We start from the raw sequence: 15366 nt of genomic DNA, 5'->3' as shown, positions 1-15366 counted from the left end.
TGCATACCTCAGGCAACTCTATTTGTGGCATACGTGCAGAAACGGCTTCTTTCTCATCACTCTCCCATACAGCTTCTCCTTGTGCAAAGTGCGCTGTATTGCTGACTGATGCACAGTGACACCATCTGCAGCAAGATGATGCTGCAGCTCTTTGGAGGTGGTCTGTGCATTGTCCTTGACTGTTCTCACCATTCTTCTTCTCTGCCTTTCTGATATTTTTCTTGGCCTGCCACTTCTGGGCTTAACAAGAACTGTCCCTGTGGTCTTCCATTTCCTTACTATGTTCCTCACAGTGGAAACTGACAGGTTAAATCTCTGAGACAACGTTTTGTATCCTTCCCCTGAACAACTATGTTGAACAATCTTTGTTTTCAGATCATTTGAGAGCGGGCTGTCCATGTTCGGCGACCATCTAACTTAACTGAACTTGAATTGTTTTGTAGAAAGAAATGGTCCAAAATACCTTCATCCAGGATCCAGGAACTGATTAAAAGCTACAGGAAGCAACTAGAGGCTTATCTTTGCAAAAGGAGGATGTACTAAATATTAATGTCACTTTTCTGTTGAGGTGCCCATATTTTTGCACCGGTCAAATTTTGGTTTAATGCATATTGCGCATTTTCTGTTAGTACAATAAACCTCATTTCAATCCTGAAATATTACTGTGTCCATCAGTTATTAGATATATCAAACTGAAATGGCTGTTGCAAACACCAAAATATTTAGAACTAAATATGATTAAGATTAATAGGGGTGCCCAAACTTTTTCATAGGACTGTATATATACTGTATATTGTGGGGAATCGCTTAGGTAGATGCTTGTAGCAGTGTGGGAAACAGGGACACAGACACTGGTTTGCACACAAGTTCAGGCTTTATTCACTTATACTACATTAAGTGCCTTTGCAAAAGCACAAATAACCAAAACAAAACCGTTCTCGGCTGAGAACTAACTTAAACATAAAGAAACTGTTCCCTGACTATACAGGAGAGTGGCTACCAGTCTCCCACCTTGGCAACAACAATGGGTGGCACAGTACCTGCTTTGGAGGATTGGTCTGGACAGGTCAGCTCTGTCTGTGTGGTGCCACACTGCTAGTCTTCATACACAGATTAATATCAGGCCTTGATTACCCAGCTGACCTCCCTGGTGTGGATCTTTACCAAACACCCTTTAGCTGCCTGGCTAACCCCACCCTTCACTCTCTCACAATATATATATAAATAAATAACGTGTGTATATATATATATATATATATATATATATATATATATATATATATACACACACGTTATTTAAAGAGATCTTATCATACAATTTTTTTTCTCATTAACACGTCAGAATAGCCTTAGGAAAGGCTATTGTTCTCCTACCTTTCGTTGTCTTCTCCGCGCCACCGTTGTATAGGAATCCCGGTTTTTGTTGGTATGCAAATGAGTTCTCTCGCAGCACTGGGGGCGGGCGCCAGTGCTCAAACAGCACTGAGGGCGTCCCCAATGCTGCAAGAGAACTCTCTCCAGCGCTGCCTCCATCTTCATCAGCAATGTCCTTTTCATCCTCTTCTTCCGGCGCAGGTTTCAGACTTCTAGGCCTCGGGCCTGGGGAAAGAGCAAACTGCGCATGCCCACAGGCCACAAGAAAATGGGCGTTTAAAATACTGTGTAAGTTGTTTGAGCGCTGGGGCCCGCCTCCAGTGCTGTGAGAGAACTAATTTGCATATCGACAAAAACCGGGATTCCTACGGAACGGCGGCGCGGAGAAGACAACAAAAGGTAGGAGAAGACTAGCCTTTCTTAAGGCTATTCCGATGTGTTAATGAGAAAAAAAGCGTTTTTATGATAGGATCCTTTTAAGAATTTTCCTAGGAGATAAGGTTAGAAAACATGTAAGATGAAGAGCTGAAATTAATGCTTTTATTTCTACACCTATAAATGACATCTGCAAAATAGATTTAGACCGATTTAAAGCAAGATGAGATGCAAAAAATATACTTTTATTTGAAGTGTCAGTTCAGCAGCAGAGTATGGTCGATATCACTACACTATGTACTGTAGTAAGCTTTAGCTGGGAAGAGCAATGACTAATGTAGCAGAAATAATCATTTTCCTGTACCCCGGGGACTCCATGCATTCATAGTCCCTGCTGTTGTCTCATTACAGTCATCTATCACCAACAGTGACATCATGTTTGTAAAACTTCACGCGCCCTGGGAGGTTCTCGGAAGATATGCAGAGCTTATGAATGTGAGGATGCCTTTCAGGTAGGTACACACAGTACATGTTGTGATACTTTGACTCAATGACCTTCTCAGTAGTTGGAAATTGTGAGACATGAAGGGCTCGGACAGCTTGGTTGTTTATAAAGATGCAAAAATTCACCAATTCAGCAACTTTTGCTTTGGTTAAATACATCTAACTTGTGCATACAGAAATGCGTGCCCTCATTACATTTTCTGGACGTGTTCCCAGAACAGCCTTCTCTGTCTACTTTAGGGAAATTGCAGGTCTAGCTGGAAAGGCAGATGATGGAAAGTAAAATTGCCACATCGTAGTCCAGCCTGCTATTACTTTATTATGGCTTTTCTCATTCATTTTAATATTTGTAATAATTTCCTCATTAAGCTCATCATATTGTAAATCAATGAAAAACCAGATTTTATTAAAGGGGTTTTCCAGCCCCAGCTGTTCCAGTAGCCCCCGATGCCGAAAGTTACAGCAGTGGATAGGGAGCGCTTGCAGGCTGCTCTTATTCAAGGAATAGGAGCAGTGCAGCACCCTATTCACTGTATACAGGTGGTTCCATGGAATTATAAAAATGCGATGGTTTTGGAAATTGCAGTTTCCACTGAAGATTATTTTCTGCTATGTGTGAATGTGATTCGCTATAATCCCATCCACTTAGCAGGGACTATCAAACACCGCCATTTTTGTGTGTATATTGTAAATGTGAAAGTTGTATTTCTTATATTTTAGAAATATACACATACAAAACATGGTGGCCACTGCTGAACCTTTTCTTGTGTAAAATGCATATAATACACTCAGCGGCCAAAAGTCACGGGAAGGCATGTCCCAGTGCCATTTGTGTCGGATATTACACTCAGTGTGACGCGATGGTGCTAGTGTCACCAGGATATCTGAGCAGTCTGATCCAGACAGGTGTTTCGTGAACATGGCAGCACATCTCAAGTTAAGTGAGTTTGAATGTGGGATGATATTCGGTGCCAGACACATGGGGCATAGCATTTTGGAGATTACCCGGGAATTTGGGTTTCCGAGGACAACAGTGTCTCAGGTTGACCTGCAATATCGCAGAGACAATGTTGGCAGCCGCGTAAAGCGGTGCACTGGTCAACCACGAGTGTTCGATGAACGGTGATGATCTACCTTGGGTCAAATCGCCGCTAATTTAAATGTGGAGTGCCAGGACCCCATTTCCACCAGGACTGTACACCAAGAACTGTACCGCATAGGCTTTAATAGTCAAGGCCTGACACATGTCCCTTTGCTGATGTCACAACACAGAGCTCGAAGAATGGCATGAGCCATCATTGGACCATGGAACAGTTGCGGCATGTGGCATGGTCTGATGAATCACAGTTACAGTTGTACAGACCCAATGGGTGTGTGAAAGTGTGGCATATGCCCCATGAAGCCATGGATCTTGCATGCCAACAGGAATGTGTCCAGACGGGAGGTGTCTTCGTCATGGTCTGGGCCATGTTTACATGGTCGCAATTGGGCCCCATTGTCCAAGTGCAGGGATCAATGACCAGTGCTCGATACGTGCAACTTATGGCAGACCGTCTTCATCCCTTTCTGATTGGGATAGGCCTATCTGAAAAGATGTGTCTGTAGTTTGTGCTTGAAGCTGTAGATATTGGGAGTTAATCTGATTGTCCGGGATAGAGCATTGCAATAAACCATGATGCCAGGATATGGTATATACAAACACCCAGGAACACATTGGCCCCCATTTATTAAAGAGCAGTTTTAGTCCCCCTTTTGAAAATGTGCCTGTGTGAAGAGTAATGTTACTGAATAAGTGACTGACATTTTTATCTAGAGCCCTGACCTCCTCGGTGAGCCTCTGATTGTATATACTGGGACAGATTTACCAATACTATCTAAAACAGAACGTACATGGCACACAGCATTTCATTGTTGCTGTGACCCTGAACAAGTTAGCTATTTTTCCATTATTCCTTCCACTCGTTTAAAAGATATGGCCCCTGAAAGGTTTACATGTACATGAGCTCTTAAGGTCCTAGTGGGCGATAACCATTTGTTTGTCTCAGAGTCACATTCTTAGACTGTCTAGTCTAACTTTCTATTTGACTTGCGCATTTTATGGTGCATGGTGTTTAGATCATGATGTTCATTGCTACCTTCGATGAGGCCAACCCACCTAATTTGTACAAGTCATGAAAGTGTTAGGCTAAGGCCCCACAGGATGCCCCAAAGAAAAAAAGTGCTGCAGGAAACACCGCAGCAGCAACGTATTGTGGTGCTTCCCGCAGCACTTTTGACAGAAAGATTGCAGAGTTTTCCTCTGCAGACTTTCTGTTACAATTATGCCTATGGCCAAACTGCCAGCGTTTCCACAGTTATAATTGACATGCTGTGATTTCCAAAACCGCATCGGTTTTGGAAATCACAGTGTGTCTGCACCGCATTTTTTCCGCAAAGTGGCCATGAGGTTTGCTAGAATCCCATCCACTTTGCCCTGACTGTAAAACTCCACAATTTTTCCAGCGGTGTTACTGCCGCGGGCAAATCGCAGTGTTTACTTCCCATGGAGTCTTGGCCTAAAAGTGTCAAAAACACTTGATAAATGTGGCGCAAGCCATTTTAGAAAATATTGTAGTGCAAATTATACCAGAACTGGTGCATTTTGCTTAGTAAATCTCTTCCAGTGTTTCCTGTATAAACAGAGGTCAAACTCAAAATGCAGATCTATGGCGAGTCAGGTCAAGGTTCTAATGGACTTGTGTTGTGAGTATCAGCTCCTATTCATACAAGGAAGGGACTGATTTATCATTGCTTATGTGCCAGAGTTCTAGTGTGTTTTTCTCTATTATACACTTGTATTCCTTGTGTGCATTTCTTAATAGCTTGCTCTATTTTTTAGTGTGTTATACAAATAATGCACCTTTTTCAAAAACGACATGAAGAGTGAGCTTGGCTTAGATGGTGCATAGATGTATACCTTATGTACAATATAAGACTTCATGTCTAACTTGCACCAATAATCTTTAGTGACCTCTAGCGCCCTTCACCTAGAGAAATGCAACAAATTTATGAACCAGTGTGAGACACTTTTATAAATTTGTCACAAAAACACATAAGTAAAGTATAAGCTAATTCAGAAAAGTGGCATAAAAACCCCTCAATACAACAAAGGAGGAGAAGGTGAGTGCTGCGGAGGGGAGCACATACAGTAACTTCACAACCAAGCTGTCAGTAAGTTATCCAGTAACATTACACTACACAGAGGCTTATTTTCAAATGGGTGGGGAACAAAAAATTGACAGGAGTGCTGCTTTAACTGTTTAAGGTCGCTTTCACACTGACTATCCGTTTTGCATTATGTAGTGTATTTCCATGTGCCATCTGAGTCCGATCGGTGTGCCATCCATGTATCATCTGATTCTGTCACATCACCTAGCAATGAATCCATGACAAATGGACAGCACACAAATGACTTCTTTGACAGAGAAGTAGCTTTGGCATAAATTGCATTTTTTAAAGGCCCATATTTTGTAGTGTTTTGTTTGCAAACAGGTATATACTTTGGAATGTACGGCATGTATACAGGAGCGTGCCCCTGGTAATAAAGTAGGTGCAGTTCTCACCATCTCCTCTACATAATTACACCATAAATAATAAATGCAAGTTATTATAATACAGCATTGCAGATATTCATTTCTAATGGTTATCTTCAATGTGAATTCACTTTTCAACTCACTGTAAGAAACCATTTCAACCTTGAAAATGATAAATTACATGACAGATCGTCTTGGTGGTAGTACCGGTATGGCTTCAGACTGGAATCACTGTATTTTTTTCTATTTCTCCGCTTGCTAAGGTGAGTCTAGGGCTACAGGGAAGGACTGTTTTAGTGGTTTGGCACTAGGGGTGTCAATTGCTTCATTGTTGCAGTTGTCATCACATTAAATCCAGATAATGAACTAGCATCCAGACAATGAGCGGCAGGCTCCACGTCTGGTCCACACACAGATAGTCATGCTTCTAGTGGAATTAATCTTTTAATGGCTCACTGGAGGTTATTGGGGACAAGTACATATAAATTATGTATACATAATTTATAATTCATGTCGTAGTTTATCGCAAAGCTAAATTACAGAAGCAGTATCCCCCCATTTACACAAGAGACACAATGAGCAGATCCTTTATGAAGACACATGTAGATTCCAATAATTGTTTCTAAATAATATTGGTTTTTATGTTGTCATTAAAGGCCAACTAAATGTGAGAATTGCTTTAAAGAGTTTAAAACATTGTAAAACATGACAATATATAAAACGAAGTGAAGACATTTATTCAGATGGGGTGTGAAAAAGACACAGACTTGAATTCTGGCTTAGCCAATGTCACAGCCTGGTTGTAAAAATGTATAACCTTTATATTGTGCAGTGACAATCCTGAAGAAGGGGTACATCCCTTATAGAGTCATCATTTATAATTGTCATTTGTACTAAAATAGGAAGGCAAACATTTCTTCAAATCGGAAATTCCATAGTCGCTCTCACATGACCCTAAAAATACAGTTCTGGTGCATCAGATCACTGAAGTTTCACATGGCACCTTAGGCCCCGTTCACAAGGGGCACGGGATGGCCTATTGTGATCCTGATTTTGACGCGGGAAGCCGCATCAGAATAGGACCAAAATGTGCCTGCCGCGACTGTCACGGCTTCTGACAGTCGCAACTTCCAGGTCTGTAGTAGGCCCAAATGAATGGGCTTAGTCCGGAGGGTACTGCCGCGAGGCAAACACCGCGGCTGAATAAACCGAGGAATCCGTCTGAAGAAAGTGCAGCTCACTTCTTTTTTTCCATGAGCGGGAACATACCGCTCACGGAAAAAAGGAAGCTAGTGGTCTGCATGGACCTCTGTTGTGAGGGGGCGGATTCTGACATGGATTCAGCGCCAAAATCCGCCCTCTCTTGCCCCTTGTGAACTAGCCCTTACTTTGTATTTTTATTGTAATCATTATAGGTACCATATGTTATTCTGTATTCATATGACTATAGAAAATACATGAGGGCAATGACAGTCAGCTCACTGCCTGGGTGCATGGAAGAACAACAGCCTTCAATACATGGAAAACCACATCATAGGAGATTCCCGAAACATCAACTCTCGATGAAAACCAACATTTTCAATGAAAAGTCCATGACAAAAAACAGCAGACAAAAACACGGGGTTAAAATCATCTGATGTGTTCTGATGTGTTTCTGGCACATAAGCCTTACTCCTAGTGAGGAGCAACAAAACATTGATTGACACAATCACTTAGCTAGAAATCACTTTCCGGCATACGTATTACAATAAAATCACATTTGGCATTAAGACCCTATATTAAGGAAAAACCTTCTCTGTTGAGCAAGGACTGTATCCAGTCTCTCCAATTCTCCAAGGGTAAGCAGTGGTACTCCTTAATACCTCATTGTGTATCCAAGTGAATCAACAGTTGTTGAATGATAAGTTTACTACTGCAGTGATTTGGATGAGACTAGAAACTTGTTGGATGGGTTATAGACGCTGCCTATAGAAGGTCTTTCATTGGGTATCATTAACCAGAAGGAATTTAAGAATGTTTTCAAAGAAGAGCTTGTAATTCCCAGATTCCATTCTTAGCCTAAAATTCACAAGGACCGGTTCCTGCTGCCAATGAGACCCATTGTGGTAAGGATCAGTTCCTTGAGGGAGACAGCAATTCTTCCCATATTGATGCCACTCATGTGCCGCCAGGTAAATGTTGCCTTGGTCATGTTTGACTGAGGCGTCAATAAGGTAAATGTGCTGGGGGAACGGTGGTGGTGGAAGGGAATAGGTAGTGGGGCCGCCCGTTACAGTTTGTGTGTATAGCACTGGCAGGGGGCCTTGTTATGTGGCGCGGATGGGTCTGGCTGCTGCACATAACAAGGGTCGGGCTGCTGTGCATAAATGGGAGTGGCACCCTCGGTTGTGGCACGGCGGGGAAACTGTCTCGGCGCTGCCGCACATGCAGGGGGAAGGAGGACGGGTGCACGGGGGAGGCTGGGGCCGTGTAGGAGGTGATTCGCGCAGGGAGTGAGGGCGGCACGGACGGAGTCGCGGGTAATGCTAGTATATATATAGATATGCTTGTGTCATGTGCTTGTGGACATCTTTAATAAAGATGGTTTTCATCTGGAGTTGGAGTACCTGAAATCTCCTTGATTTTGGAATATCCCCTGAATTTATCTGCCTTGCCCGTAGCTGCCTGGCACTGACCGCTTACATTTTTGTTTTGTTTATGAACCAACCACTAATACCCAAATCTTTTATACAGTCTTTTGCCAAACACTTTTTTTTTTTGGCAGTACCCCAAGACTATTACCATGTGTCTGCTTTATCCTGTTTTTTACCATTTAATGAGTGAGGGTATTATGTATGTTTTGATTTTAGATATATAAGGTATATTTATGGCTGTCGGGAATACAGTTTATTAAACTCTGTACAATTGCAAGTGTAAATGCAATAGCAAATGCTTCAGCGTATGAGCATTTGTCCATCTATCTTTGTGAATAGCTTGAAGTTGAGTTACAATATTCTGTATCAGAAGGTGCCCTGAAAGGGAGTCGGAATGATTGACACAGCAGTCTTCTTTGACTGTTGTGTATGTTATTCTTCTAGTCTCTTCCTCCACCTCTTACAGGCTTCTGTCTTCAATCTCCTTTGCTTTCTTGGTAGTTGATACTGTAACTGACGATGGGTTTTCTTCTCGACTGGCTTCATTTTTGCTGTTCTTCCAGGAGAAAAATCTATTACCTGCATCGACGATACAAGTTCATGAGCAGGTCAGTAAAGTAACTATTCATTCTTTCCTATGTTTTTTGTAGGGAACCATGACATGTGCTTCCTCCCTACATCATCGCTTTGCTTGTGGCATATCCCACTTACATTTCTCTACCTGGGTCTTCATGTTTGGCACATACTGCATCCTTGTTTATATGCTTTGTAACTGTATCTACTTGACTTGGTACCCAAGTCTCCCCAATGAAGAAGGTTTAATGACCGAAATGTCTGGGAGATTCTGCCAAGCATTTTCAAGTTTATTTGCCAAACTATCTATTACTATATAACTCTATGCTGCTGCATGGACAAGGGTACTAACATTGACCAATTGTGAAACACAAATAAATTATTTTTTCACTGTTTGCATATTTGCATAACTAACAGAGCGCTTGTATCTGTATTCATACTAGTACAGCTCTGAAAAATCCTCCAAATAGCACACTAGTAGATTATATGGGGTGAAGGACAGTATTTAAAGGGAGTCTATCATTGGCTAGATCGTTTTTTAAATAAGCATATCTTTACATGACATTTAGAAAGGCTATTCCAGGCATACCTTTCATTCATTGATCCTCACGGCTGTTTTTTAATTAAATCGGTTTTCTTGATATGCTAATTATCCTGTACGGAGATCCGGGGGGCGATATCCCTGTTCCCTGAGCACCGCTGTTTCTTTATGGAACTTCTTTTTTTTTTTTTTTTTTTAAATGTAGATTGTGAGCCCCATATAGGGATCACAATATACATTTTTTTAATCTATCAGTATGTCTTTGTAGAATGGGAGGAAATCCACGCAAATACGGGGAGAACATACAAACTCCTTGCAGATGTTGTTCTTGGTGGAGTCTGAACCCAGGACTCCAGCGCTGCAAGGCTGCAGTGCTAACCACTGAGCCACCATGTTGTCCCACTTTTTGGACTTTCAATGAGACCAAAATATTTATAATCACTATAGAATGTATGCTAATGTTCGGGTAACACCTCCCGCCCCCTTCTTTACAAACGATTCCTCCTTCTACACCTCTTATAATAAGTCAATGCAGGAGGTGTTTCCAGAACATTAGCATACATTCATTCATGAACATCAACACACAAGTGCAGGGAACAGGGATAACACTTCCGGTGCTCCATGCAGGATAATTAGCATATCAAGAAAACCGGGTTAATTAAAAAAAAAATCTGCAATGATCAGTGAATGAAAGGTATGTCTGGAATAGCCTTTCTAAAGGCTATGCTTATTTAAAAAAATGATCTAGGTAATCCAATGATAGAATCCCTTTAATACGAAAGTACTGTCAACAGTTGAAATTGCAGCAAGATAATTCAGGACACATTCAGCATGCTGAAAAAAAGAAGTATACTTCACTGACTACTATTGAAATCAATGGAGGTTCAGTATGTTGACTTTGGCTTAAAAAACACAGCAAAAATCCTTGTGCAAAACCTCTGTGTGAACATACCCATAATATGATTTTGACTGTTTTAAATTGAACATTAATAATATGTATAATGATATTCCAGAACTCTAAGAAAGCTAAATATTGAATATATCATAGTTAATACAGTATGAAATAATATGTAAAGTTTCCCTGATGATACAATTTAGTAACTTGCCCATTGACATTATTTGTAGGATGGAGAAGCAGCTAAGCAGGTTCCGTGGATGGTTACCTAAAAAACCCATGAGACTGGACAAGGAGACTATACCAGACTTGGAGGAGAATGACTGTTACACTGCACCCTTCAGCCAGCAAAGGATTCACCAGTGAGTGTGGACAATAAATTATACAGATTTATGTATAATCGAGTTTTATTGAAGTTTTATATAACATAAGGACAAAATAGGCAAAATAGAGGAAAAGGAGACAAGACCAGAGCACAAGTGGGGGAGAAAGAGCAGGTAGGGAAGAAAGAGATGGAGAAAGAAGTCAAAAAGAAAAAAGGGAGGGGGGAGGGGGAAAGGAGGAGCAGCTAGAGTCTGATCGGGAGAAGGAGGACGAAAAGGCAGAAGATTCCTGGAAGATCACCCAGGGCCGCCAGAGCCGCTCAAACTGGGAGGAGTCGGAAAAATCCTCCGCAACCAGAGCTTCCATTCTCCGTATGAGGAGAAATTCCTGCAGGAACTCAAGCAACGAGGGCGGTGTAGAGCTATGCCAATGTCTCAGAATGACAGCCCTGGCAGCCATGAGGAAATGTCCCAATAGGTTCTTTTAAATCCTGGAAAGCTTACCAGGTATGACTGAGAGCAAGGCCAGCTGGGGAGTAGCAACAACGGGGCGGTCATATACCTTAGCATAAAGCGAGAAGACCGCATCCCAAAAAGGCGGGAGAACATCACAATCCCACCAGATATGAAGCATGGTGCCTCTCTCAGTACCACAGTGCCAGCACCGGTCAGAAACAGTGGGAAAGATCTTGTGGAGAAGGTCAGGACACCTATACCAACGGTCAAAGTTCCTTTCCTGCGCACTGCAAGGCAAAGCCAGTCTATGGGACAGTGTAAAAGATTTACTCCAGCAAACTCGAGGGGAGGTCAGAATTCCAATTACTACAAAAGAGGGAAGCCCTGGAGTGGCGTCAGAAAGAAGAAAATCATAAAGGGCCGAAAGGGCGCATGGGAGGGGAGCCGCACACGCAGCAGAGGATTCCAATTATACAGATTTAAAGGAGCTTCTTGGGCTCAGACTATTATTTCGTGCTGATGACCTATTCACACGATAGGTCATCACTATGTCATCTATCAGGGTCTGATCCAGAACCCCACACAGCTTAGCTGTGGATAGACCATCAGTATGAAAAATCAGTTTGGAGGTCAGAAAACTCCTTTAAAATAAATAGAGATTGCTAATATAACAGGTTTGTCATTATGGTGAATTACTTGCTATGTTATATGAGGTTTATGCGGCTTTTGGCAAATATACCTTTAGTGTACGTCAGTCAGGTGTGACTGGAACCTCAGGATTTCTGAAGGTTCCAGCATTTGGACTCCAAAGACAGCTGCTCACTTCCTATAATATAGTGGAGAAGTTATTTTTTGTAGATTTAGAGACTGGGGTACTGTACTTTGATATTACAGAGCAGCATTTAAGAGGTGACATCTTCCAGTAAGGGGGCATTCACACTTACGCCCCTGTGCGCCCTGTGTCATTCCTCCGGATTTCTGACCTCAGCCCTGGAGAAATTGTAAAGGGGACGGCTTCCCGGTGGTCAGTTGTAAAACCCATTCATTTGAATGGATTTTTAGAGCAAACCACCGGTGTCCGTCTGCAGCCTCTACGTGGGGAAACTGTTTTATTTGGCTGGACACAAAGTTTTGCATATCTTACTTTGTGTCCGGCCGGAAAAAAAAACAAAGAAGGTTTCCCCGCAGAAAGGCTGCAGGCGGACACCGACGGTTTGCTTTTAAAAATCCATTCAAATGAATGGATCCAGCGGAATGACACAGGGCACACAGGGGCGCAAGTGTGAATGACCCCTTAGGTAGGTGCAGTCGCTGACAGCAGAGGGCCCCTATGGAAGACGTGTATGTATGCTCCCCGCATGCTGCACATACTTCATCTATCTTGTTTGCAGAAAGTACACATTATTCCCTTGCTAAACACAAGTTGTACTTACTCTACAGATCAATCACTAGCCCTTATCAGATTTTGTTTGCCCACTGCTGACCTCTAGTAAAGTTATCAACTAGAGATAAATGAGTGTCTTAGAATGAACCAAAACCTTGGGAACGACTATAAACATGTCTGCTGTTGCTAGTTAAACTTCCCTGGGTCATATTGCTGGGATCACATTGCGACAACATAGGGCATTCTATAATCTACAGAGCCTGCCATGTCTATATTGGACAGTATAATGAGATTTCTGCTCTGCTCACATTTGTAATGCTGGAGAGCTGCAGCTAATAATGACTAGTGAATAGATCTGCTTTCTGTTCCAGTTACTTTGTCAGATCCCATTGGTATAAGGCAAGATAATGAGCTGTAATGGTTGTTTGTTTACCGCATAGCAAATAATGAGTTATTTAGAAATTACCGAAATAGCAATAGAAAATAATGACAGAATCCGAAATGATGACATGTCCTGGTTTGCCATGGCTTGTTAGATGGCTTCTCTGTGCTTTATGTGGATGATCTTACTTTCCTTGTAGGATACTTTCCTCCTACAGTTACAAAACTCACACACAAATATGTATATGGTATATATGTGCATTAAACCAGTGCTGTTGTGTATGAATGATCTATATGTCATGTAACAAGAACAGTGCAGCCTTTCTATACTTAGCTTCAAGGCACATACCTGCTATAAAAACTAAAGGGAGTCTATCATACCTGTGCATGAATGGATCTAATGCAGTGGTCTATCTTGCCTATGAGCTCATATTGGATGTACCTAAGTGAGACATAACCATTATGCCATGACTTACCGCAACTTATAGGCCAATTTTTTTCCAATGCAAGTCATGAGTGAACCTGCAAGAAATTTTTGATATGGTCACATTTTACAACTTCGTATGGGCAACCAAAGGTCGCCTTTTACCCCCAGCTTTATTGTCAGTTCATTGCTATTTATGTAGCTCTGAAATTTAGAAACTGCTCAGTTTGGCACTTTTGAGTTATGTATGGGGAAAATGCCGAAGATACTTAGGTGCTCTACAAAATCGTAAATGTTCTCATTGGATAGGGCGAGGGAGAGCTGTGCTGTACAGACAATATGACAGTATATTTGTTAGTGAAAAATGTTTGGATTTGGAAATCCAGACCAGAATTCAGTCTTGAGAAGCATGCAAATAGCGTAAAAGCCCTTCTGAGCATGTATGGATATATTAGAAGGATACTGGCCACTATCAACTCTCCCTTCACTTTGTCTGCAAAAAGGGGGTTATGGACAGGGCTGTAGCTATAGTGGGTTCAACATAAGCAGTTGGTATTTAACCCTGCACAATGAGGAGGCGCCAAAGGTCCCTCTGCCACATAAAATATACCACTATTCTAAGGTAGGGGCCCCATTAGAGATTTTGCATTGAGGCCCAGGAGCCCCAATTTACTCTTCTGATTATAAACCCCCATTCTTAAGAGAGCTGCAGGATCCAGATGTGTGACCAGCATCTGTTGGCCTTTATACCATATCCTAGATTGGAATACCTTCAATATGTTTTAGTATTTGTCTTTTAAAGGAATACTGTGTGGTCTTGTAATGTCAGCTGTCCAATTTCTATAAAAATTATTTTCAGAGCATTAGAACATTATAAATGTTAGGATCTAGATACATGAATTCAAGCAGCCAGTTAGTCTAGGCGAAGTTTTGTACATTTTTTACTCTATGTAGCTGTCCAAGGTGCTGTACTCAAGATGAACATTGACATAAATCTTTTGTGTTTCTTAGAGAAAGTGAAGTGAAAGACAACTACAAGGCTACAGTAAGCAGTAAAATTCAGGAAAATATCTCATATATCATATAAAAATATGTGTTTGTAGAAAATACTCTTCCCCTAAGTTCCCTGAAACCTTTTCCTAAATTGCAAAAAATAAGCAGAACATATGAATAGCATGAGTTAAATAATATAATATAGTACTTTAGAAGAGAATAGAATAGAACATGTAATATGTTGTAATGTAATATGTTGTAATTATTATTAACTATTTGTTATTTTTGCAGTTTTATCATAAACAACAAAGACACCTTTTTCAACAATGCTACAAGAAGCCGGATTGTACATCATATTTTACAAAGGGTTAAATATGAAGAGGGAAAAAATAAAATAGGTAAGTAATATTTAGCAGCCGCTGTCTACAATATCTGCAGTGTCATGGTGATCTACCTGAGAGATAGATTCTTGAAAAATATAATATATATATATATATATATATATATATATATATATATATACTGTATATATATATATATATATATATATATATACAATATATATATATATATATATATATATATATATATATATATATATATATATATATATATATATGCATGCCACCATGCTGATTTTACACGATAGGAAACAATATGGGGATTGTTAGCTGACAGTATCTCGTTGTTCTCATAGTCTAGCAGCAATATTTTCCAAGTTCCACAATGTGCAGGAAATCAATGTCACTGAGGAGAGTCAGTAATGAAGCCAATCCCTACAGTGATTTAGTGTCCCAAATGTGCCTATTTACCGAAAGATGTGCTTCTTCCCCATGCGCATTCAAGCCAAGATGCCTTGGATCCATTGGGGAAATGCACATATGTCTGCAACACCAGAGATGAGAACATTGGGCTCATTTGTCAGGCTTGGAAAACTA

The 15366-nt window shown here is 41.0% G+C and overlaps 1 protein-coding gene across 2 annotated transcripts in view; it reads left to right on the top strand.

Annotated features, from left to right (window-relative positions):
• Positions 1-15366, top strand: part of ANO4 (anoctamin 4) — a 153035-nt gene that overhangs the window by 85831 nt on the left and 51838 nt on the right. For both annotated transcript variants that reach the window (XM_075274615.1, XM_075274617.1), the window contains 4 exons: positions 2161-2261; positions 9022-9066; positions 10698-10829; positions 14720-14826. In XM_075274615.1, the coding sequence (XP_075130716.1) occupies positions 2161-2261; positions 9022-9066; positions 10698-10829; positions 14720-14826 (385 nt within the window). The remainder of the gene's footprint in view (positions 1-2160; positions 2262-9021; positions 9067-10697; positions 10830-14719; positions 14827-15366) is intronic.

This window comes from Leptodactylus fuscus, chromosome 5 (assembly GCF_031893055.1).
Source record: "Leptodactylus fuscus isolate aLepFus1 chromosome 5, aLepFus1.hap2, whole genome shotgun sequence".
NCBI classification, from domain to species: domain Eukaryota; kingdom Metazoa; phylum Chordata; class Amphibia; order Anura; family Leptodactylidae; genus Leptodactylus; species Leptodactylus fuscus.
The sequence above is the reverse complement of the archived record's forward strand: the minus strand, read 5'-3'. Positions and strand labels throughout refer to the sequence as shown.